This window comes from Mya arenaria, chromosome 2 (genome assembly GCF_026914265.1).
Source record: "Mya arenaria isolate MELC-2E11 chromosome 2, ASM2691426v1".
Classification (NCBI taxonomy): Eukaryota; Metazoa; Mollusca; class Bivalvia; order Myida; family Myidae; genus Mya; species Mya arenaria.
The window spans coordinates 20,914,043-20,941,069 of record NC_069123.1 but is presented as its reverse complement, the minus strand read 5'-3'; the positions used below and the strand labels follow the sequence as shown (position 1 = coordinate 20,941,069).

General features: G+C 36.1%; 1 protein-coding gene across 1 annotated transcript; it reads left to right on the top strand.

The window, feature by feature from the left end:
• The first annotated feature begins 6,472 nt into the window (after nucleotides 1-6,472).
• LOC128213695 (CCR4-NOT transcription complex subunit 6-like) lies at nucleotides 6,473-16,567 on the top strand. The gene is made up of 4 exons (XM_052919705.1): nucleotides 6,473-6,545; nucleotides 7,877-8,107; nucleotides 9,674-9,851; nucleotides 15,440-16,567. Exons 1-4 carry the CDS (start codon nucleotides 6,473-6,475, stop codon nucleotides 15,717-15,719), a joined length of 762 nt encoding a protein of 253 aa, XP_052775665.1. The 3' UTR covers nucleotides 15,720-16,567.
• The last annotated feature ends 10,460 nt before the right edge of the window (nucleotides 16,568-27,027 follow it).

The window sequence follows — 27,027 nt, the reverse complement described above, 5'->3', positions numbered from 1 at the left end:
TACTCTTGGTTATTTTAATGTTGTTACATTTTTGCAATTTAAGTTAAGATTTACCATCTAATTACAATGTAACTAGTTTTTATATACATTTAGTGAATAGTAATGTGGAAGACTTATTTTGATCTGTTGGTCTAGCTTATGGTTGAGCGGTTTGCTTTAAGTGATTTGTTGTTTATTTGGCAACCATTAGATGTTTTACGAGGAACATTGTCCGGAGTATGCTGGTTTAGTAAGATTCCCAGAACGTATTCCGTGTTTTTAAACAAAGCTTATACCCTAAAACATATTCTGGACCAAACATCTTAACATGTAATAACTAGTCTTATAAGCATGTATGCTTAATTTTTCACAATATTTTCAAAATTATGTGTCCTTGCTCTTATAGGTATTCATCTTTTTCATGAGATTCTTTCCTTGTGAATTATATTCTAAAAATAGCACATGTGGTAAAGGATTAAGACCATTGCACTTTTCAACTAATCATTTCGAATCTTGTTATCTAGATTGGCCACTTGTCAGAGAGAATAATATGAAGATCCTGTAATAAGATAATTTTGAGTCTTTTGTCAAACGTGATGTATTTTAACCCTTTTGAAGCTGTATTTTAAGATGGACTTGCAATTTAAAAAAATACCAGTTAATATTTATTCTTGATGTTTTTTTTGTCGAGTCCTCTGCGAGGGTAGCGAGAAATACCCGTCCTAATGTCTGTCGAGTGTGTCTGTCTGTCCGTGCGTGCGTTTGTGTTCAAGAACAATTCTGGAACAGTTCTTGAAATAATATTTCATTAGTTCAAGATCAGTTCTTGAACAATAAAAGGCCAACAAGTTCTTGACATAATTATTTCAAGAACAGTTCTTGTACTACCATGGTCGATAACAGTTCAAGAATTGTTCTTGAACTAATGGAATATTATTTTAAGAAATATTCCAGAATTGTTCTTAAACATGTCAAGAACTATTCCAGAACAATTCTTGAACGTTAAATGGCCCATAAGTTCTTGACATTATGATTTCAAGAACTGTTCTTGAACTAATGTTGTCAAGAACAGTTCAAGAATTGTTCTTAAACAGCATAATTCAAGAACTGTTCTTGACAAACGTTAGTTCAAGAACTGACTGTGTTTAAGAACAGTTCTTGACATAATCATGTTAAGAACTTATGGGCCATATAACGTTCAAGAACTGTTCTTGATATGTTCTTGAACTAATTAAGAACGTTCTTGAACTTAAATTCCCGAATAGTTCAAGAATTATTCTTGAACTGTTCTGGAAGTTTTCGCAGGGGTTTAGAGGAGTCCGATACAAAAGGCAGGATTGGTTTTAAATAAAGATTAAAGTACATTAGTTATGGACATCGAACTAAGCAAAAACACTTGATATAAATTTCACAAATGTTGAAAATAACTTCCTAGACCTCAATTTTCTACCTATTATAATTTTTGGCAGTGCGAATGTTTTTATAACTGTCACCTTGCCAAGAAGACTGAGTTTTCTGTGATGCCAAAAACTGTCTCAAAAGTTGGCATCACAGAAAGCTCACTCTTCTTGGCAAGGTGACAGTTCTAAAAACATTCGCACTGCCAAAAATTATATATCCATTAACTGTTTTACCAAACCTGCAAAAAACATATTCTTGACGATATTAACAAAGATATATTTAACTTTATATGGGATCACAAACCTGATAAAATAAAACGAAATTTACTTATACAAGATTACGAACATGGAGGTCTGAAAGTACCTGACATATATAAACTTGTAAATTCAATTAAAGCGTCTTTGGTAAAGAGAATATTAGACCGCTCTAACAAAAGCCAATATAAAACATTTTATTCAAATCTTATCGACAATTACGGTGGAAACCTTGTTTTTGAGTGTAATTTAAACGACACCTTGATTAACAGAATTTGTTGTGGAAATAAGTTCTTATTTGACATCATTCATTCCTGGACAGAAGTAAATCAGTTGTACCCAAAGATACCGACAAATAAAATCATAATATGGAACAACAAACACATTAATAACAACGGTAGCACCTTTCATTACGGAGATTGGTATGATAAAGGTGTACAATTCATACAACACATATTTGATTATCGTTCAAAAGACTTTTACAAATTTGAAGATATTAAATATTTATACAATATAAAAAATAACGATTACCTAAAATATTATCAATTAATAGCTTGTTTGCCACAGTCAATGAGAGATCAAATGAGAGCTGCAATGCCAATAAACGACTCTCAAGACACGCTAAAACACAAAATCGAAACAAGCAAAGTAAAACCAAACACATTACTATACTCAATCCAGTTTTATAAAGAAACTTACAGCCTAATAGATGAAAAATGGAAACGGGTCATACCAGATGAACATATACACTTTATGGAAATTAATCTCCACACCTTACTATAGAAGCACCAATGATGTTACCCTGAGTAGTTTTCAATACAAATTTATAAACAGAATTATACCTACAAGCAAATTCTTATACAAGTGTGGAATCTCAAATTCAAGTTTATGTGACTTTTGCGGGGAATACATCGAAACACAGGAACATTTATTCTGGGAATGTAGAATTACACAAAATCCCTGGTCTCAATTAAAAAGAATAATTGATCATATTAATCCAAACTTGATCAATTTAAACGTAAAAACCGTAAGCTTTGGCATCCTTGAACAATTAAAACATAAGACAATAGTAAACTTTTTAATACTGCTAATGAAGTTTTTTATATTAAGCATGAAAAACAGTAACACTATACCAACCTTTACATCCTTTTTGAACTATGTAAAACTTAGAGAAAAAATAGAGCGTGAAACAGCTCTAGACAATAACAAAATAAACGTCCATGAAAACAAATGGCATCTGTTGATTAACTACATAAATGCATAAATACCTCCTATCTATTCTATTTCTTTTTCTATTCTATTCTTTCTATCCTTTCTATTCGTCCAACCCTTCTCCATTATTATCTTCTTGCTCTTTATTGTTTAAACACTTAAATATTGAAATATTAAAAAAAACCTGCTTCCTGCATTGGCAGCCACCTATATAGACCTTTTTGTACAATATGTTTTTGCATGTGATAATTCGTTCATACACCAATACTTAAAAACAAATATTATGTAATACAAATAACAAGTACGCTATATAAATGTCTCAATGATATGTATATATATATGTTTGCAATGTGCTGTGTTGTATAATATTTGTCAATGTTGAATAATAAAAAAATAAAAAATAAAAAGTACATTAGATTTTAAGATGAAGAATTTTAACAACAGCATACAGTTTTATGAAATGAACATTTGTTGCAAATGTGCAAGGTATTTACATTTTATTTTAGCAGTTCGATGATAACGAATGGGAATGAGAATGTCAGAATTTTTATAGCAATGGGAAAGGATTATTGAAAAGTTTTGTAAATGGAATAGATTTAGTTGTTTCCACAAATGAATGTTATCTTTGTGTAACAAAAGTTCAACAGAAAGGTTGGTATATGATAGAGTGACATTATGAGCATTCATTAAAAGAACAAAACAGCAACTTTATACACAGTTATATACAATGTACATGTAAGAATATGAATGTGTGAAATGATCATATTTTAAGGACACGAAGAAACATGCAACAGCTATTCCAGTAAAACATAAATCTCACAGGGGAAAAAACAATTATTATAATAGTACATGAATGGGTGTGTTTTTGTTCGGTAATTTGAACTTAAAAGGGTAAAATTGCTTCTGTAGGGGAGTGAACTAATAAAAAAATCTCCCCAGTTGTTATATGTTTAAATGGAATGGCAATAAGGACAATGGCACATAATCTGAGTCTATAAAAGTGTAATCACATCATTATGCAAGGGATATAGGTAGTACAAGTGTTTTGTTCAATGCCAACAGGTGTATTAGTTATTAAGTAACTAACAGTGTAAGTAAGCAATACTGTAAATTTAATGCATACAATTATAAAATTGATAAGCGTTTTCAATATGAGAGTTAAATAATTGTCAGGGATGATAAAAATCCGGATTAATCCGGAATTCCGGATTTAAGGCCTCACGGATCGATTTTGAGATTAATGTAAATCCGTTGAGTTTTTTTCTAGGGGGGAGGGGTACAGGAGCGAATCGAGCTCAGTTCGAACAATATGGGTACGAAAGGTGATTTTTCCGGAAGTGTAAAGCCGGAAATTAACGAACCTATTTACGTCTTGGCAATCGAGCTATATGATTGGTTAAGATAGCATCCGGTTATTACGGAAATTACCGATGGGATTGGAAGACAGTATCCGGATATGACAGACGACGAAGACGAATAAACGGGCATTGGAAAAAAAAACGACCACCACCAACCTCTAAAAACATCGATTCGTCGATTTTAAGGGTATATTTGCCAATTATTTTCAAGAGAAATTCACGAAACGTTTCTCTTTAAGTTAATAGAAAGTGATCAAACTGATAATGAATTTTGCGCATGTAGCATTATTTCGGACATCCCGATTCGGATTGTGTCATAATAATCGATTTTTATTTTACAAATTTTATTTGGCCGATCGAAGTTTACGCTGTAAACCGTTTCTTTATTATTCTCATAATGATTGAAGCATTGTTCTCAATAAGAAGTGGCTGTTGACCATAATGGGAGGTTCAAATGAAAAATCAAACTGTTTAATCAAACTGCAGCCTTCAACGGTCAGAGATTATACAACAGTTTGGCCAAATTACTGTATGAGATCAATACTGAAGAGTAGTTAACAATAATAAGTTAATCAAACTGCGGCCTTCAACCGTCAGACATTATACAACAGTTTGACCATATTACTGTAAGAGATCAATTCTGAAGAGTAGTTAACCATAGTATGTTATTCAAACTGCGGCCTTCAACGGTCAGAGATTATACAACAGTTTGGCCAAATAACTGTAAGAGATCAATACTGAAGAGTAGTTAACAAAAGTATGTTAATCAAACTGCGGCCTTCAACCGTCAGACATTATACGACAGTTTGGCCAAATTACTGTTTATGATCAATACTGAAGAGTAGTTAACAATAGCATGTTAATGATACAAACTGCGGCCTTCAACCGTCAGACATTATACTTTTACCTCGTTAATATTCATAATTCTTGATTTTAGAAATCAACCAATCAGCTAATGATAATCTTTGCAAAAATAGTTTAAATACCCTCATAAAGAAATAAATGCTGGTAACGTTCGCTACTCGTTCGCTCGTTAGTGTCCTTTGTTTGGTAAAAGGTCTGTAATTGGTAAACAATAGAATTGTGTAGGTGAAAGTACCGCTATCAAAACTTCGCTATTTGACATTAGTGCTAATTGGAAATCGGGGCCCTTTGTTGACAGTTTCCAACTCTCAACAAATTTATGTACACAGCGGGGATTAGAGGGACCGTAAATTGTCCTCTTCGCAACTAACCAGATCTGATACTTCGTCTGTAAATCGTGTATTTGGTGATTTTTATTACAAAAAAACATCTGAGTACTTGAGTAGTGATTTGGTACTTGAGTACTGGGACATTCCATCGAGTACTCGGGTGCTCGTTGCCAACCCTAGTTTTGATATTTGATTTTAAGAGCTTAAGGCAGTTTATTGATTTTATTGGATGGTGCACTGTTTGTTGTTTGTGTACCTATACTGAAAGTTATTTCAGTGTGCAAGCAATTTGACATAGTTTTGTCAGTGTGCAGGCAATTGAACGAAGTCCTGTGTGTGTGCAGGCAATTGAACAAAGTCCTCTCAGTGTGCAGGCAACTTAAAAAAGTCCTCTCAGTGTGCAGGTATCTGTACCAAGTGCTGTCAGTGTGCAGTCAATTATCAAGTCATGTCAGGGAGCAGGCAACTGAACAAAATCCTGTCAGTGTGTAGGTATGAGAATCAAATTCTGTCAGTGTGCAGTCAATTATCAAGTCCTGTCAGTGTGCAGGTAACTGAACGAAATCCTGTCAGTGTGCAGGAAACTGTGACAAGTCCTTTCAGTGTGCAGGCAACTGACAAATCCTGTCAGTGATAATCCAGGCAACATGTTTGATAACCACTCAGCTATTCTTTGAGAACAAATATCAAGCTATATTGATTACAAAGGTTAAACTCTTTTACTCAGGCGAGTGATTTAGGGCCATTATGGCCCTCTTGTTTAAGGCTGTTACCAGAAACATACATATTTTTAAGGCCTAATTGTCTGTTTTTAGCTTATTTCAAATAGGAAAGTGATGATCGGTATAAAGTTCATTGCCCTGATATAGTTCCTCTGTGTAAATAGCTGATGCATCAGGCGGAAATAAAATTTTGTCATTTTGTATGATGAGATACCATTAACTTGTGCTGGATCTTCAATAATGGCACATTATAATATATATAGCTAGTAAACTCTTTGTATTTAAAGCCCCAGTCTCACCAACCGGCTGCTGTGGTTGTTCCAGGGTAATCAGTGTTGATCCATTGTGATGCCATGTTTGGTCCGGGCTGGTCTTTTTGCAACTGTCAAGTGAATGTCAACTCAATTTTACCCAGGACCACCCCAGGTGTGTTTTGATTAATCTGGGGTGGTCCGTGTTAAATCTGGTTTGGTGTGGCTCTAGCTTTACCATGATCGCCATTTCCTTTGAATTTTGTAAGGAACTTTTCCTGAGATCGACATTAAAATCAGGCAATTTTGAAAATACAATACATGAACAATTATTGAATTATTATTATAATGTAGATATCAAGGGATTAATTATCTTGTTTCAAACAGAATTACTTATTGATTTTTGAATGACCAGTTATCAGACAAAGTAGTTGAGAAGTTGATGCTGAATATTCAATGAAACTTGTTGAATTGCTCTTATTCCTGCTACATAAGTGATATGCTCTTGGGCTGCTGTTCATTTAGAATTACAAGTAAAATGGGCGTTACTTTTCAATATCTACCATGGAGGTAAATTATACTGCACACCATTTGTTGAATGTGGCCTTTACAGCAATGTTATAAAACAGTCATGTTACCCACAAACCTTGTGACATGCACCAAAGCACTTGCGTTTAATCTCAATGACCCGGGCCGTGGGTGCCAGAACTATTACTTCTGAGATGATACAGTACAGTTTAATCTTGTGCGTTTGATTATGTTAAAGATGAATTGTAGATGAAAGTCATATATGTGAACTTGTATTAAAGTACACCAAATAACTTTAAAGCAACATCTTTTTAAAATTCTTTGAATCAGTTTTAAAGGTAGTGAAAGCTGTTTGAATAATGAATTTAAAAAAATAAACATATTAAGTTTTAGGCACATAATTTATGTGTCAAATATACCTTAAATATGTAATTTGTAATAGCAATATGTAATTATAAATTACAACATTCATTTTGATTTGAAATAATTTTCTTCAATGGATATTCTTGAAAATTATGAAGCCCCTATAGTAGCCATTGCTGATGTAGTAGATAGCATGAGGAAAAAATAGCTGCCCGTCACATGACTGTCTCATTTTTGCGACAAAACTTTAAATTTCCATAACTTTGTTAGTTGGTATCTTTTCATATTTAGAAAGCCTTGACAACTTCTTTCATATATGTTGAGAACTGATTATAAATATTTAAATAATGTTAAACTGCTTTCATTCCTTATAAGGACATCAGCTTTTCCAATCAAGACCATCACGATTGATATATTTTGTTAATTGAAGTTATGACAATCTGAAAATAGGGAGGTGGAAATCAATGTAAAATTCTACATTTTTTGTATTGTTGTAACAATGCTTTAACTGACTAGATGCTTCTCTTTCATTCTCGTAGAGGCTGTCATTTTGGGAAAACATGTAGCAGCTGAAAAACAATTTTCTCATACAAGCTGATCCTGTGTGTTTTTCAGGTGGTTTGCCACCGGAGGGGAAGATAAACCAGCGTCTGCTGATCACAACGGCCCACATGCACTGGGACCCAGAGTTCTCGGACGTGAAGCTCATCCAGACCATGATGCTCATGTCTGAGCTGAAGAAGGTCGTAGAGGAGAGTAACGCATCCATCCAGTCCACTGAGCAAGGCGACTGTAATTCCATTCCTATCATCCTCTGTGGTGATCTCAACTCCCTTCCTGAGTCAGGTATGAAAAATCCATGATATGGGGTGGGCTGGACAAGATTTATGCCAGCTGCTAGTGGTGGGTTCAGGTTGCAACATTAAAGGCAGCAGGCTGGGGTGGGTTAGGTGAACATTAATGCCAGCTGCCAGCTGCTAGATGTTGGTTGGAGCACATAAGATTTTGCGTGCTGATTGAGGTGGGTTAGGGCAACAATTTTGTCAGCTGCTTGGGTTGGGTTAAGGGAATCATTTATGCTAGATGCTATAGGTGGGTTTGGGCAACATTTAAGCCTGCTGCTGGGGTAGGTCTGGGTTTTTTGTGCAATGAACCTCGTGAGATGCATAAATGCTGGCAGAGTTATTGATATAAAACAGTTCTGAAATAAAGATGGTGAAATCACATTTCTGATTCTGACAACATAAATTGCATGCACATGATACCCTTGCTTTACTCAGAGATAATTCCTTTGTCATGAACAAAAGATTTAATCCAGGTAATTTCAAAATCAAGCTTTATAAAGTAGCACAGGTAATAAACTAGCTAGCTTACCCCTCTTTATCCAGCAGTTGAGCAAGAAGCCTTTTCCAGTATCCAGGCTAAGGCAACCTAAGACAAGAAAATAAATCCAGCTTTGTCACCATTTATGTTTTGTCTAGTGTATCAACAAGATTCTACTGCTTACTGCTCTCACAAGTTCTTAGCTTTGTTTTTCATTTGAGGTTGATGAGGTGTTTTAAGGAATCTTAGCTTAGAAAGCACCATTGAGCCACCTACTTAATCCTATTCTTTCATTTCATGAATTCACTTTGAAGTGACCAGAGATGTATATTTCAGCTCTGATTTGTGTTGGACCACCTACTTGTACATATTTTTCTTCAATCATTTGTCCATTATAAGAAATTTTAGAATACTATGTCATCAATCTCTCAATGATAATCAGATATAAGGGATAATTTTGCAAAGAGATTAGTGTATGATATAAATCTCACAAAAAATCATAACACTTTCATATAAAACCTTGAAATAATATGTGCACAAAAATGTCCCACTCTTTGATTGCCATAGAAATGGATTGTGTTCATCTAAATCTATCAGAAAAATGTGTTGTCCTTCTGCTGTAGAATATTCCTTTTATTAAACAGAAAGCTGTTGTTGGAAGTTTGTGGCTCAAATATAAAAATGCTGCACTCAAGTAAAAATATAGATGTACCTTTTGCTACAGTGAAAAAGTTGTCCGTATTTTGAATCAGTGTGTAAAAAAAACAAAAACCACACAAAAGAATAATATAGATGGTAGAAATACTGGGCATGCTGGTTAAATCATGTCTGTTATTGTGTGTATGACTTTGATTCCACAAAAGTTATGTCTCACACAATGATGTAGTTAACAATCAACTCAGAGGTCTTGGGTTCAATCCCCACCAGGTTAAGAGTGATGTAGGGGTATAGGTGTCCACCTCCCATACAGATGTTGTAAACAAAATCTGCACCTTGGAAAGAGTTTTCTAGTAGTATAGTAAACACCTCACGCCTTAAAGCTCATGCCTAAACAATATATAAACTAAACATGCCAACTTGCTGTTGCAGGTGTGATAGAGTACCTGCAGACAGGGAAGGTTCCTAGCAACCACATTGACTTCAAGGAGCTTGGTTACGAGGCCAGTCTCCAGGCCTTCAACTGTCACGACACATCCACACATCTTACACATATGTTCCGCCTTGCTAAGGCATACGAGGACAACATAATGAAATACACTAATTACACGTAAGTATAACTATTTTATTCGATGTAGCATTTTCATACCCCTAGATATATAATCTTATGTCACATGTAGTGCTGAAACTTTTGCAACTACATACAGTTCACTTCATAGATATGTTGGTCAGCATTGTCTGTTGTGCACCTGCTTTTTTGGTCACATTTTACTCAGGCTAACATAAGTTATGGGCTTTGACTCGGAAAAAAATATCTGAAAAATCTGATGTCACAAAAAGTTTCAAAAGTGTTTCTTCTACACTTATGAAACTTTAGATGAATGTTGGTCAGCATGGGAAAAATTGTGCGCCTGCAATTTTGTTGACATTTCATTTTGTCTAAAGAGAGTTTCCTGACATCATTTTTTTTCTTTCTGAGAAGCTTGTTTCCAATGTAGCACCAAAAGTGTTGCACCTAAACTCATGAAACTTCATAGGAATATTGGTCGGCCTAATTTGGTGGGATCGTGCCATTTCTTTCAGCTATCACTGTTGTTTTCCATATCTCAACAATTAACCATTCCTGTGTTCAGGCATTGTCTGGTGCTATTCATCACAACTGTGATAGCTGTAGTTGTGTTTGTTAATGTACAAATGATTTTTGCAAGCAGTGCTATTTCTTTCAGACAAGTGATTACCAGTTCTGTTACTTTCTTACCAGCAACTACTGTGAAATCATTTATATTTGTGAGCTTGAAATTTCATGGTTTTACGAAAAATAACAATTTCATTTATTGAAAATAAATAATCGAAACTGTGATCCTAAATCGTCTGCAAAATCACCATGCGCCGATCTCGTGCTATGTATCATATACAAAATGCAGTGTATGGACTACAATGGGACAATTATCGCAGATACCCATGTCAATTTTGGCTTGATCAGTAATTCATAAGTACAGATGCACCATAACAAGGATATAAAATAGTGAAGCAATTGAATGTCAATGAAGAGTTTTTGCAAACTGTGAAAACACAGGAAGAGCATTTAATTAAATAATCGATTAGATATTATCAAAGAAATAAATCAAGTGGCGACTCAAACACAGTAATAATAAGCACATTTTACATGTGCCGAACAGATGCTTGATAATCAGCTTGTTTTAATGTTCTGCAATGACTGGCAATGTCATACAAAAAATTGCATGCAAGTACTTATAATTGACTTTAATTTATTATCGTTGAGGTTAAATAATATAAAATATAAAACATTATTTATAGTAAAATAAACAATGAGCTAGGTGCTTTAACTCGCTTGTAAGTTGTATACCACGACCATGTATATTTATGTGAATACATTTATACCCTTTTACATAGCCAGTATGATTTCAGAATTAAAGGTCCAATTTTCGTTGGGATCTTGAATTCGTGGATAAGCCAACCCATGAAATCCATGAAAATCAATGTCCTACAAATATTTATGATTTCACAGTACTAGTTCTGCTTCTTTCTGACAAACAACTACCAGTTCTGCTACTTTCTTACAAGCATCTACAAGTTCTGCTACTTTCTTACAAGCATCTACCAGTTCTGCTCTTTTTATCCCCCCCCCCCCCATTGAAAAGGCGAGGGGATATAGTAATGGTAGGCGCGTTTCTGTGCGTCTGTGCATGTGTGCGTGCGTCCCACATTCATTTCTTTGCATCTCCTCTTACATTTCTCATGCCATTTCTACCAAACTTTCACAGATTGATGATCATAAAGTGAAGCAGCGCATATTGTCGGGCTTTCCCGATTCGATCATTTTTGAAAGAGTTATTGCCCTTTGCTTATTTTACATTTAAAATTGGTTTCTTCGCAACTCCTCTTACGTTTTTCATGCGATTTCTACCAAACTTTCACAGATTGATGATCATAAAGTGAAGCAGCGCATATTGTCGGGCTTTCCTGATTTGACCATTTTTGAAAGAGTTATTGCCCTTTGCTTATTTTACATTTAAAATTGGTTTCTTCGCAACTCCTCTTACGTTTTTCATGCGATTTCTACCAAACTATCACAGATTGATGATCATAAAGTGAAGCAGTGCATATTGTCGGGCTTTCCCGATTCGACCATTTTTGAAAGAGTTATTGCCCTTTGCTTATTTTACATTTAAAATTGGTTTCTTCGCAACTCCTCTTACGTTTTTCATGCGATTTCTACCAAACTTTCACAGATTGATGATCATAAAGTGAAGCAGCGCATATTGTCGGGCATTCCCGATTCGACCATTTTTAGCTTGACTATTCGAAGAATAGGTGGGCTATACTACTCGCCCCAGCGTCGGCGTTGGCGTCCGGTTAAAGTTTTAGGGCAAGTTGGGATTTTCACTTATAAGTCCAATACCCTACATTCAATTGACTTAATACTTCACACAGTTGTTCAGGGCCATCACATGATGAGGTTAGATAACTCCATATTATTCTTTACACAGATTATGGCCCCTGATTGACTATGGAACTTAGGTTAAATTTTTAGGGCAAGTTGGAATATTTATTAATAACTTCTATATCCTTTGTTTAATTGACTTAATACTTCACACAGTTGTTCAGGACCATCACACAATGAGGTTACATAACTCCATATAATCCTAAATACAAGTTATGGCCCCTGATTGACTTAGGTTAAAGTTTTAGGGCAGGTTAAAGTTTTATGGCCAGTTGGGATTTTCTCTTAAAACTCCAATACCATTAATTCAATTGACATAATACTTCACACAGATGTTCAGAGCCATCACATTATGAGGTTAGATAACTCCATATTATCTTTTATACAAATTATGGCCCCTGATTGACTATGGAACATAAGTTAAAGTTTTAGGGCAGGTTGGGATATTGTTTAATAACTTCTAAACCCTTCATTCAATTGACTTAATACTTCACACAATTGTTCAGGACCATTACCCAATGAGGTTACATAACTCCATATCCTTAATACCAGTTACAGCCCCTGATTGACTTAGGTTAAAGTTTTAGGCAAGTAAAAGTTAAGGGCAAGTTGGGATTTTAATAAGAAACTTCTATACCGTTCATTAAATGCACTTAATAAAATTCAAAATTATTTATGACCATCTTACAACAAGAAACATAACTCCGTTTTAAGCCTAAATACAAATTATGGCCCTTGAATTTTTTTTTTTTTTTTTTTTTTTTTTAAATTTCCTTTGAAAGGCATATTTGCATATTCTTAACCACATTTTCATAACGGGAAATCAAGTTATTTGAATGACTTGCAACGTTGTTTGGGCGGGCTGGTGGGAGGGCAGCATCAAAGTCACCTTATGTATCGATTAATTGTAGTTAGGTTTGACATAAAGAGACCAAACTTGGTATTATTGCATCGTTATCGTATTCTAAGTCAAAGCGGCGTAGTCGAGCGCGCTGTCTTACGACCGCTCTTGTTGAAAGAGTTATTGCCCTTTGCTTATTTTACATTTAAAATTGGTTTCTTCGCAACTCCTCTTACGATTTTCATGCGATTTCTACCCAACTTTCACAGATTGATGATCATAAAGTGAAGCAGCCATATTGTCTGGCTTTTGCGATTTGACCATTTTTGAAGGAGTTATTGCCCTTTGCTTATTTTACATTTAAAATTAGTTTCTTCGCAACTCCTCTTACGTTTTTATGCGATTTCTACCAAACTTTCACAGATTGATGACTATAATAGTGACGCAGCGCATATTGTCAGGCTTTTGCAATTTGACCTTTTTTGAAAGAGTTATTGCCCTTTGTTTATTTTACATTTAAAATTGGTTTCTTCGCAATGACGCAGCGCATATTGTCAGGCTTTTGCGATTTGACCTTTTTTGAAAGAGTTATTGCCCTTTGTTTATTTTACATTTAAAATTGTTTATGGGCTTTCATGAAGGGATTCTTTTAGGAAGAGTTATTGCCCTTTCTTAATTTTACGCATTTCTTATGTTCCTAAGAAACTACCCTTACCATTGATTGGCTTTCGTTACAAAAAATGCCCCCATAGGCGGGGGATATAGCTGTCTGTGACCGCTCTTGTCTTACAAGCATCTACCAGTTCTGCTACTTTCTTACAAGTTTTTACAAGCATCTACCAGTTCTGCTTCTTTCTTACAAGCATCTACCAGTTCTGCTCTTTTCTTACAAGCATCTACCAGTTCTGTTTCTTTCTTACCAGCATCTACCAGTTCTGCTATTTTCTTACAAGAATCTACCAGTTCTGCTATTTTCTTACCAGCATCTACCAGTTCTGCTATTTTCTTACAAGCATCTACCAGTTCTGCTACTTTCTTACAAGCAACTACCAGTTCTGCTACTTTCTTACAAGCAACTACCAGTTCTGCTACTTTCTTACAGGCATCTACCAGTTCTGCTATTTTCTTACAAGCATCTACCAGTTCTGCTACTTTCTTACAAGCATCTACCAGTTCTGCTACTTTCTTACAAGAATCTACCAGTTCTGCTACTTTCTTACAAGCAACACAAAATTCTGTTACTTCCTACAAGACTTAGTGTTTACCAATTCTTTTATATTTATGCCCCCCTTCGAAGAAGAGGGGTATATTGCTTTGCACAGGCATGTCGGTATGTCGGTCGGTCGGTCGGTCGGTCGGTAGACCAAAGCTTGTCCGAGTGATAACTCAACAATTCCTGGACGTATGGTCATCAAACTTGACATGAAGGTTGGGCCTGACCAGTAGATGACCCCTATTGATTTTAGGGCTCATCGGGTCAAAGGTCAAGGTCACAGTGACCTTTAATGGTAAAGTAATTTTAAAGCTTGTCCGAGTGATAACTCAACAATGCCTAGACCTATGGTCATCAAACTTGATATGGAAGTTGGGCCTGACCAGTAGATGACCCCTATTGTTTTTGGGGGTCATCGGGCCAAAGGTCAAGGTCACAGTGACCTTGAATGGTAAAAGGTTGTCCGAGTGATAACTCGACAATGCCTGCACCCATGGCCCTCATTCTTGACTTGGAGGTTGGGCCTGACTAGTAGCTGACCCCTATTGTTTTTGGGGCTCATCGGGTCAAAGATCAAGGTCACAGTGACCTTGAATGGTAAGAGGTTGTCCAAGTGATAACTTAACAATGCCTGCACCCATGGCCCTCATAATTGACTTGGAGGTTGGGCCTGACCAGTAGATGACCCCTATTGTTTTTGGGGGTCATCGGGCCAAAGGTCAAGGTCACAGTGACCTTGAATGGTAAAAGGTCATAGAGTCAAAAGTCATGGTCATAACACACTCTATCCTCAAACTTTGAATGGTCATAATCTTAAAACTGCCTCAACGGCATCCAATGTCAGCGACAAATCAGCTGTCATTTTGGTCCATGCATACAATGTATTTCATTCAATTGTCCATATAATCCTGACAACATGGCGCTCAGGGGGGGCATAATGTTTGACAAACATCTCTTGTTTGGATAACTTTGACTGAACCAAAAACCTTAATTGATCTTATTCAATTGGCTGCATGGATCTTTAGAATTGTATATAATTTACTGACATCAATTTTGGTAGTACTGTTCATATTTTGCCAGTATTTAAAATTTGGGCAAGTTCAGAACATTTCAAAACTAATAAGCCAAACTCTTTCAGTTACAGTGATACGAGTTTAAATTTTCTGCTATTTGTTTCAGGTTTGAGTTTAAGGGTATTATCGACTACATCTTCTACTCTCGCAAATACATGAACCTGCTTGGTGTACTTGGGCCTATGGATGAGAACTGGTTTATTGAGAACAAGGTTGTTGGCTGCCCACACCCGCATATCCCCTCGGATCATTTCTCGCTGTTTGTCGAGTTTGAGATGCCTGTGCCGTACCCAGACATCAATACCATTCTCAAGGAAGATTCTCACAAGCCAAGCTCCCTCGGTGCAATTGGCAGTGGCGTCCACAGGGAAAATAAAAACAGATAGCTCCTCCGCTGTGTCCTTCAATGCCCTTATTCATTATTGGAATGTGTACTGGTCTCTGCCATTGAGAAGGGAAATTCATTCACCAGGTGTTGATGCTCCTGTCACTTTCAGGTCTTTCATTTTTTGTCATTTTTTTTCAAAAGTATCAATAAGAAATCAACAATCTTGTTTTGAAGAAAAGGTTAAAAAGTTATTTTTAGAAATGAAGTGTAAAAGGATTTAAGCATTAAAACATGGTTTTATAAATTATGTTGTACAGATCTTGTTTCATGTATTTGAGAAAGTGTAGATTTGCTCAAAAATGTTGTTCAGGTCAACTATTTGATGTTGTATTTTTACCAGCCAACAAATGACACAAGTCGTTGAAAATATAAAAGACAATGTTTTATCAGAATTAACCTTAATATAAGAACCTAAGCAACCCTAAATACGATTAATCTTACCGAAGGACCATACTTTGTCAGTGCAACACCATATATTTTAAGATGTCTTTGAGCATTATTGATTATATAACTATACAAACTAAGCAATCATAATATCCAGACTTAGACAAGGGTGTAATCCACTGATTATAATGTTGTAATTCCAGGTTGGCATAATGTCCAGTCTACTGACATGTTCTAGGGCATTAGTCCAAACATTTAGTACCAGTATAAATACAGATAATGATCAATTCTCTCCGGTGACCAGTATTAATGATCCCATTGTTCTTATATATCTTCAACTATGATTTATTTGGTGCTTTGCCATTTCTCCTCAACACTGTTGTTTAGATATGATATTTAAGGTCAGAACTGGCTGTCTTCTCTGTGTTTCCAAGCTTTTAAGGGGCGGGAGGGGGGGGGGGGGGGGCAGCATTGTAATATAAAGTTTTTAATGTTATTGTTTAGCTGCACTATCTGCTATCCTTTGGGAAAAAGAAGTTATTATTCAATTATGGTTTGAGATACTCTTGATAAAGCAACAGCTTTTAAATTCTATAGGATGTGTCAGCTTTTAAAAGGAAACTCAACTTTGTAACTTCATAGAACTAAAACCGTTTGTAAATTTGTTTCTCTTTAGGTATTAGACAAACAATCATAATTTTTCCCATAATTTTAGAAATGTCAAACAGTGTTGTTGAGTAACAACAGGTTTACCGAAGCTAGTTATTCAAGCTAGTTATTCAACGTTACTGTAATTATTGATTCCTTCATCAGGGCATCAAATTCCTGTGTGCCCTTCGAGGTCCTGCATGTTGTGTTTAACACATACCTTATAATACAATGCAAGATATTGGTAGCCATAAACATCACATCTCATGTTTAATGATCACACATATGATCAGTCACACGTTTACCCTGCATTTGGTCCATTGCGTTCACCTCTGCTGCAGCTAAGTTAATATCAGGGAAAAGTTGAGCTATCTGTGTCTTATCTGAGTCTCATATAAGGGTTTATAAGTCCCACCCCCTCCATCAGTGGCATACAAGGGAACCAGTGACATACATAGGTGTATGTACCCCCATCCTCTCCAGTGGCATACAGGGGTGTATTTACCCTCACACCTCCAGCAGACACAAGGGTTTATAAACCCCTACTCCATCAGTCACTCACAAGGGTGTATTAACCAACACCCCCTCAATCAGTCACACACAAGGGTGTATTAACCAACACCCCCTCAATCAGTGACATACAAGGGTGTTTTAATTCCCACCCCCTTTATCAGTGACATACAAGGTTGTATTTATCCCTACATATTAATTAGCCACATAAATGGGTTCTTTTCACCACAATTTCTGCAATAAGCAACATACAAGGGTGAATATACCCTTACTCCCTGCCCCATTCGGCCTTACACCGTCCACACACCCTCCAGCTACCCATTGTGTTAGATTGACTGCTTTATATCACAACACTCGTATCATCACATCTTTAAGTGGCTTTTTATTGGTTCATCATCTTGCATACAGAATTTGCTTGGTTTAACATTTTTGGCTAGAACAAGAACAAATACATACCCATATTAACAACTTTGATTAATCTAATAATATGGCTCTTCTTAATACCTTATGGACTAGTCTTAAACATGCTTCTAGGTTCTAATCTTACCCTGGCAAGTAATTCATTAAATGTGTTTAGTTGTCATCATTATTGAATTGAACATGTTGTTTGTAATGTATACTCAGTATAGAGATGTATTGTTTATTAGTTGTTTAATCTGATAGGTGCCGTTTGATGAATTGCATGCAGTAAAGGAATAATTGCCGTTCAGAGTTATGCTTTCTTCATTTTAAAGCATCATTACAGTATTCCACATGGGCATTAATTCACGTCTAGTACCATTAAGCCATTTCGAAATTCCATTCACATTCAGGCAGTGTTGGACACTAACATATGTGGGGCATAGCTAAATTATTGAGAATATCACAAGCATACATGTTCAAACTCTAGCTTTATCATATGGAATACTCCATAATTATAGTCTTGTGAACACCCTGATCTCAACATTATGTTGCTGTATACCGCTGGATCAGAATCTTCCTTAGACAGCTGAGGGCTTTTTCTCAATTTGTTGTCCAAATCTTAAACTTGCACAAAAGAAAGTCTTTTCACTGACATTAAAAAAACACAATTTCTTGCAAAACATCTGATTGCAAGATTGCATCCAATATGGCTGCCATTTACATAGAAAGTATTGTTAGAAGTGGATTTTCTGTTTTGTCAGTCAATATACTTTGCTGAAAGTTTTAAGTTTGGAAAAATGTTGGATTTAATGGATCTTTGCTGTTGAGCTTTAACATGTTGCTTGTATATAACAAAACGATCTGACCCCTTAGAATGGAGAGTGGTGCCTTGTGGGTGCATGTACATTTGCTTTTCTCTAGTAAATAAAGAATTCAACTGAATTTCATGTAGTTGCTTTGCCTTTTGCATAATTCCAAAATAAAGAATTAGAGGTGAAACATTACATTTGTACAGTTCATATTTTTTAATATTTTTTTTCAAGTTTGTATATTATACTGGTACATGTATATGAATGGTTTTCAGTAACTTATTTTATGGTATTTTAACTGTTTTTTATTCAATCTTTTAATTCCTCTTATGTACTGAAATGTGCTGACAATTTTATTAAACATGTAGACACAACGATAAAACATTTACATTATTGACAACTAAAACCCTGTCTAGATCTCTTCATAAATGAAGTATCAACACATATGATGGCATTTCTGGTTAAAACATATTTCTCTCCAAAAATAGCCATAAATGAAATTGCGTTAATCCCTGCAGATAACTTACTCTTATTTCTTACATACATGGATTGTCAGTAAGACCTAAAATATGATGAGATGTTTTTTGTCAGTTTTGAAAATGAATTGTACAGATTATGTAATGTAGTGTAAATGATGCTTGCATGTTTAATTTTTGTAATATTGATCATTGTGAAATGAAAATGTCCTTTGTGACTTAAATAAAATATTTGATAAAAAAAACACACGAATATTATTGTGCTGTGTTTGAAATGCTTGCAATTGGCTGAACAAGATGTGGTAGGCCTGGTGTCCCGTCACACCCCTGAATGATCTTGTGTCGCATATACCTCCAAAAGTATTGCACCTACACATATGAAACTTAAAAGAAATGTTAGACCGCGCCGCATTGGCTGTTATGCACATGCCATTTCTTTCAGATTTTTTTTGGTCCTGCATGAGTGATAGCCCTTGAACTAGTTAAAAAAAAATCTGAAAAAACTATACCAGAAGTATTGTCACCACACTAAAGACACATCATGGAAATTTTGGGGAGCAAGGGCTGTGCTGGTGACAATTCCTGATTTTACAAGAGTTAATGCCCTTGACTTAATAAAGAATGGTCTGTGAGGCATGTATGTAACCGTCTCCATGGCCTAGTGGTTAAGGCGTCCGCCTACGGAGCGGGAGGTCGTGGGTTCCATCCCTGGCCGCGTCATACCGAAAGATGCTAAAAGTTGGTACAAGTAGCTCCCTTGCCTGGCGCTCGGCATTTAAACACAATTTAAGTCGTGATGGCGTCACGGCAGGGTCAAGCTATAAATGCAGCCAATGGGCGTGGGCAGACCTTGATAAACTCAAATAAACAAACAAAAGCATGTATGAAGCACTGAAAGTATTGTAGCTATTTTATTGAAACTTGATGGAAATAGGTTAGCCTAGGCTGATGTGTACCTGTCATTCCTTCACAATACACTAAAAGGCTTGTCAATTCCACCTCTAGGCGTTTAACCATTCCTGTGTTGCCAGGCGACATTCTTGGATATTCATGAAGACGAGGATAGCTTTAGTTTGTCAAGAGTTATAATGTGACAATTGCATCTCCAAGTTAAACAATGAATATTTATATCGTTGATTCGGCGTCATGTCAATCGAGTGTATCTCGGTCAATCGAATGGTTGTAGCTATATGGAAATTAAACTTATATCTGTAAAAACTATATACATGTACACATTTAATACCAGAAGTATTGTCACCACACTAAAGACACATCATGGGAATTTTGGGGAGCAAGGGCTGTGCTGGTGACAATTCCTGATTTTATAAGAGTTATTGCCCTTGACTTAATAAAGAATGGTCTGTGAGGCATGTATGTAACCGTCTCCATGGCCTAGTGGTTAAGGCGTCCGCCTACGGAGCGGGAGGTCGTGGGTTCCATCCCTGGCCGCGTCATACCGAAAGATGCTAAAAGTTGGTACAAGTAGCTCCCTTGCCTGGCGCTCGGCATTTAAAGGGTAGTGCTTGGAAAAGTGGTGTACTCAGTACTGGTTCTACCCAGGAAAGTTGTATCCCGTGTATCGGTACTTTACACCAAGCAGGTTAAAGAACCAAGAGGTCTCTTCGCAAAGAGCTAGGGTATCGCACCCGGATCTCTTGTATCTCACTCTGTTTCTTCAAGTCTTCCAATGTCTGGATTTGAATGTACTGTCACTTCTATCTCATGTCACTTATGGCATTTAAACACAATTTAAGTCGTGATGGCGTCACGGCAGGGTCAAGCTATAAATGCAGCCAATGGGCGTGGGCAGACCTTGATAAACTCAAATAAACAAACAAAAGCATGTATGAAGCACCGAAAGTATTGTAGCTACTCTATTGAAACTTGATGGAAATAGGTTAGCCTAGGCTGATGTGTACCTGTCATTCCTTCACAATACACTAAAAGGCTTGTCAATTCCACCTCTAGGCGTTTAACCATTCCTGTGTTGCCAGGCGACATTCTTGGATATTCATGAAGACGAGGATAGCTTTAGTTTGTCAAGAGTTATAATGTGACAATTGCATCTCCAAGTTAAACAATGAATATTTATATCGTTGATTCAGCTTCATGTCAATCGAGTGTATCTCGGTCAATCGAATGGTTGTAGCTATATGGAAATTAAACTTATATCTAAACTATGATCTTGCTAAGTAAATCAAAATTTTGAAGTAATTTTAAGATTGTAAGTATTATTGTTGATGTAATATTTCCTTTGTTTCTTACAAATATATCAATACCAGTACAGCTGTTTTTATTTATCCTAACTATCTTTCTCACAATAAACTGAAAAACAGAAAATTAAGCTTACAGACTTGGCAATTCGTAAAGACAAAAGTTAATTTGAGATTAAAACCCTCTTTAGGGAAAAGCTCAAGACACCTACCAGTTTGTCCCCAGAGTTAGCCGACTTTCCAACCACTAGATGTCTGGCTTCATCTGCTGTAAGCTTGTTTACAACAATGCATTGAAAGCGGAACAATATAAAGATATAATTCATAATTATGTGAAAGATCAATTTGTTTTACTGACAACATATGTTTAAAACATTTAAGAATATATCTAGAAAAGGATTGAATTTGAACTGATGCCACCATAAAGAGAGAATCTTCTGCCATAAAGAGAGACTCCCTAGCCTGACAAACTCCTTAGCCATAGAGACTCCATAGCCATAAAGAAAGAAGAGACTCCTAGCTATAAAGAGAGACTTCCTAACCATAGAAAGATCTCCAGCCATAGAGGGTCCATAGCAATAAAGAGGGACTTCCTAGCCATAAAGAGAGATGCTTTAGCCATAAAGAAGGACTCCCTAGTTATAAAGAGAGACTACCTAGGCATAAAGATATACTCCTTAATCATATAGAGAGACTCCCTAGTCATAAAGAGAGACTCCCTAGCCATAAGAGAGACTACCTAGCCATAAAGAGGGACTCCCTAGTCATAAAGAGAGACTACCTAGCCATATAGAGAAATCCCCTAGCCATAAAGAGAGACTCCCTAGTCATAAAGTGATACTACCTAGCCATAAACAGATATTTCTAAGACATATAGAGAGACCCCCTAGCCATAAAAAGAGATTCCTTAGCCATATAGAGAGACTCTAGCCAAAAAGAGACTACCTAGCCATAAACAGATATTTCTTAGCCATAAAGAGAGACCCTCTAGCCATAGAGAGAGACTACCTAGCCATAAAGAGAGACTACTTAGCCATATAGAGATACCCCATAGCCATAAAGAGATATTACCTAGCCATAAAGAGAGACTCCCTAGCCATAAAGAGAGACTCCCTAGCCATAAAGTGATACTACCTAGACATAAACAGATATTCCTTAGCCATATAGAGAGACCCTCTAGCCATAAAGAGATATTACCTAGCCATAAAGAGACACTACCTAGTCATAAAGAGAGATTCCTTAGCCATATAGAGAGACCCCTAGCCATAAAGAGAGATTCCTTAGCCATATAGAGAGACCCTCTAGCCATAGAGAAAGACTACCTAGCCATAAAGAGAGACTCTAGCCATAAAGAGAGACTACATAGCCATAAAGAGATCCCCTCTACTCTAGCCATACAGAGAGACTTCCTAGCCATATAGAGAGACAGTCTAGCCATACAGAGAGACTCCCTAGCCATAAAGAGAGACTACCTAGCCATATAGAGAGACTCTCTAGCCATAAAGAGAGAATACCTAGCCATATAGAGACTCTCTAGCCATAAAGAGGGATTACCTAGCCATATAGAGAGACTCTCTAGCTATGTAGAGACTACCTAGCCATATAGAGAGACCCTCTAGCCAGAAAGAGAGACTACCTAGGCATATAGAGAGACCCTCTAGCCAGAAAGAGTGACTACCTAGGCATATAGAGAGACTGTCTAACCATTCAGAGAGACTCCCTAGCCATAAAGAGAGACTACCTAGCCATATAGAGAGACCCTCTAGCCAGAAAGAGAGACTACCTAGGCATATAGAGAGACTGTCTAACCATTCAGAGAGACTCCCTAGCCATAAAGAGAGACTACCTAGCCATATAGAGAGACTGTCTAGCCATACAGAGAGACTCCCTAGCCAGAAAGAGAGACTACCTAGGCATATAGAGGGACTGTCTAGCCATACAGAGAGACTCCCTAGCCATAAAGAGAGACTACCTAGCCATATAGAGAGACCCTCTAGCCAGAAAGAGAGACTACCTAGGCATATAGAGAGACTGTCTAACCATTCAGAGAGACTCCCTAGCCATAAAGAGAGAATACCTAGCCATAAAGAGAGACTCTAGCCATAGAGAGAGACTCGTTAGCTATGTAGAGACTACCTAGCCATATAGAGAGACCCTCTAGCCATAACGACCGACTACCTAGGCATAAAGAGATACTCCTTAGCCATAAAGGGATACTCCTTAGCCATAAAGAGACATGCCCTAGCCATAAGGAGAGACTCTCTAGAACCAATTTCAAACTAATTCCTCTGCCAATTGTGTTTCAATTTACTCAACAATACAGAAACCTTTTTGATATTCAATCTGCTTTAGGACAAAAGTAACAAAGTAGCAAAGAGTTTTTAAAATTACTATTTGATAAGGTAAAGTTGGTCCCTGTAATATCGAGCCAATATCCAGCCAGCGGGTTTTGATTGTATCCTATTCAATGAGAAAAAGCAGGATTTTATAGTGTACTAATTATTTGTGTCTGTCAATGGTTAAAAGTCACTAGCATTACACAAACCTTGACATACATAATCACAATTCAGGATTTCTTGGGTAAACGTGCAATTTAACTGTTTGATCTATTATGCATATACACCTTGTAACCAAGTTTGGTAAAAACTGGATAACAAAACTTCCAAGTTAGAGAGGACATGAACTTTTGACACTGGAAATAATGAGGTCATGAACAACATCGCTTTATGTCTGCCAGGTAAATAGGGTACATCCATAGCTTCCTTGCCTGGCCCTAATTTCATGATTTAAACATACTGGATTGCCTGTTGGCAGTGGACACATAGCATGCCAAGCTAATGCCATCTTTTATATTATATATATAATTTAGGGATGCAAACGAATATTCGATCGGACGTTTGGTATTCAAATGTCAAAATCAGAATTTGATTATATTCAATGATTTTTAGTAAATAAAATAATAAACTTTTTTGCTACAACTGTGTTGTTTTGTATAATCTAATCTTGTCTTGTTTTTACAACTAATGTCACCTAATGTCAGAGGGGTGAATGTGATGAAAATGCACTATACGCGCGTCATATGTCAATTATTGATCTATCGTTGGGGAACATAAACAGCTCTAAAATGGCTATAAGACAAGTGACGTCGAACAAGTTTTATTTATTTTCGGCAATTTTTAATGATTGAAGGATTTACAGAATCGGCCACCAAAGTGTTGCCTTGGAGGTCGATTAATCGGTGCATCACTGTGATGATATAAATGATGAGCTAGTAATGTGCTATAAACTGTTTTCCATGTTTCAATATAACATTTGTGCTATGAAATGTAACTGTATAGAATAGCGTCTTAGGACATATTTTTTGTACAAAAGATCAATCAAAATTTTCGTTTTATTATTTAATTTGTTCTCGAGTTGGTGTGAATTTTCCATAGTTATAATTAGTAGAGGTCAATTTCAGAACGTCACACACACAGGCTGTTCGTCCTACAGAACGACCTTCCGTTGGTGCATCACGACATTCAACCAGAAATATATGATCTTCACCTTGCTTACAAATCCGAATGCAAAGGAATTAAAATTATTTGAAGTTGTTTTTTGTATGATCAAATTCTATTGCATTTTGTTGGATTTATTTTTCTGAAAATGATGAATTTCAGAGGCTAATTTTGGGAAAGATCAGGGTCCTTCACATGTACAGGCTTCGACAAATAATGGTAAAAAGGCCTCGGCTATTACCATAGCAAATTATAATAATAGTCTTCTACACCTCTAAAAGATTCATTTTGGTAATCAAATATTTGATTGAAAAAATTATCCAATATTCAAATATCAAGTTTGCCATTTGTTTGCATTCCTAAAATACATATATTATATGTATATATATAGCGTAAGGGAAACAAACTCCGTTGTTTTAAATATATTTAGTTTTCAGCTCTTAGCTCCCTTGTAGTTCAAATATTTAACCATGTGCGTGCACAAAGAATGATGCCTACCATCCAGCACTTGATCCCCTGATTTTCCTATTTTGTGAAAAGCATTTCGTATAATAGTGAAGGAAAACCATGCATAAACATTATTTTCTGTGTTTGAGTAAAACAAACTAGAAGAAAATTATTTTCCCTTGTTTATAATGGAATAACCGCCAGGTGGTGTTTTATAAGCACGAGTGATTTATATGCATGAGTATTTTGTGCGCATATAAATGTAAAGGCATTCAGCGCTGGGAAGCCGAAAGTTCACATCGATACAATTGATTGTTAAATTGTACAAGCAAATGTTTCAGGTGAAAGTTTTCTCTTATTATGCAATTTCATCATATGAATGATCTATTTGTACTCACTTGTATACATAGTCGTATGGTTGTAATTATCACTTGTATAACTTGATCTAGTATGTATAAAAATACATGAATTATATAAATCATATGTTTTTTTATACATAATTGTTAAGGAGCTCACGGGTGATGAGGCCCGACATCTTGTGGTATGAGACAAATCCTGTAAATCTTGATGACAAACTGGCAGAGGTTTCTGAGTTTTCCCCAGAAGGTTTTATCTCAGTTTTTCCTCGGCCAGTCGAGCACGTCTGTAAGCTCCATCTTTTGCAAGCACGTTGTTAGACATGCTCATTTTGCAAGTTTATGCTGTATGTGTTAATCGGTTTCCCAAATTGCTTCACTGAGACTTCCAAAATAATACCATTGAAAAGTATTGATTTTGTTTTTTCTATAGGCGGTTATAGAATGGTATTATGGGAATGAAAGATTCGTGCACAAGAATTTGGCCATTTTAAACAGGTGCGAATGACTTTCTTTCAGAGCTCATAAAAAACAAGCGCTCGAGTAGGACAGAATGGTCGATTATACACCACTTTGTCTTAGAAATGAATGCATTAATGATTATATGTGCCATAGTATGGAGTTATGTAATGTAATTGTAGATTGTGTGAAATATGTAGAGAATTGAATGAAGGATATAGGAGTTATTATTGAAAATTCCAACTTGCCCTTAAACTTTAACCTGACACAATGTGCCCTAAAACTTAAACCTAAGTTTCTTAGTCAATCAGGGGCCATAATTTGTATATAGGCTAATATGGAGTTATGTAACCTCGTTGTGTGACGGTCCTGAACAACTGTGTGAAGTATGATGTGAATTGAATGAAGGGTATTGAAGTTATAAGTGAAATGCCAACTTGTCTTAAAACCGTAACCAGATGCGGACACCGAGGCCAGTAGTAAAGCCTCCTTATTCTAAGTGGAGCTAAAGATCCAGGAACTTTGTTTTTTCATTTCCTTTTCCTGTTCTACTCATTCATAAAAGTTACTTTTAAATCATCATCATCACCAGCAGTTATTTTAATATAAATTCTGTAAGATTGTTAACATACTCAGTAAATAACTCATGAAACCCTATGTATCAGAAGAAAGGGACAAACCTTTTTTTATAAAGGCATTTTTATCTGGGTTTTTTTGGGGGGGGGGCGATTCAAGTCACAGCTGAACATTTTGATTTGTTTTACAACTGCTTCAATTATCTTACCTTATAGCAGTTTAAATATATTATGTTTGTATGCTTATACACTAAAAAATGAAATAATTAAACAGTGCATTAAATTTATGTCAAATCCTTTGTTTGATTGTTTTTATCTACTGATGATGTAACTCGGCAGATATAAAAGTGTTTAAAAAAACATGTTATATAATGTAACAGTCCGCTGTAGGCGGTGGATGTGCGTTCATAGTATAACATTCCATTATAGACGGAAGTATGTTCATAGTACATATGTTTACTTGGTTGGTAATATGCAAATTAGCAAAGCCCGGGCTCTGTGTGGATTGAGAATTTACTGGATATAAAGAC

Excerpts from the sequence above, each read along its gene's own strand:
- LOC128213695 (XM_052919705.1), top strand. The coding sequence starts at position 6,473 with ATGTTTGGTCCGGGCTGGTCTTTTTGCAACTGTCAAGTGAATGTCAAC. Across the intron at positions 6,546-7,876 it reads TTTACCCAGGACCACCCCAG|GTGGTTTGCCACCGGAGGGG; the intron begins GTGTGTTTTGAT and ends TGTGTTTTTCAG. Across the intron at positions 8,108-9,673 it reads CAACTCCCTTCCTGAGTCAG|GTGTGATAGAGTACCTGCAG; the intron begins GTATGAAAAATC and ends TTGCTGTTGCAG.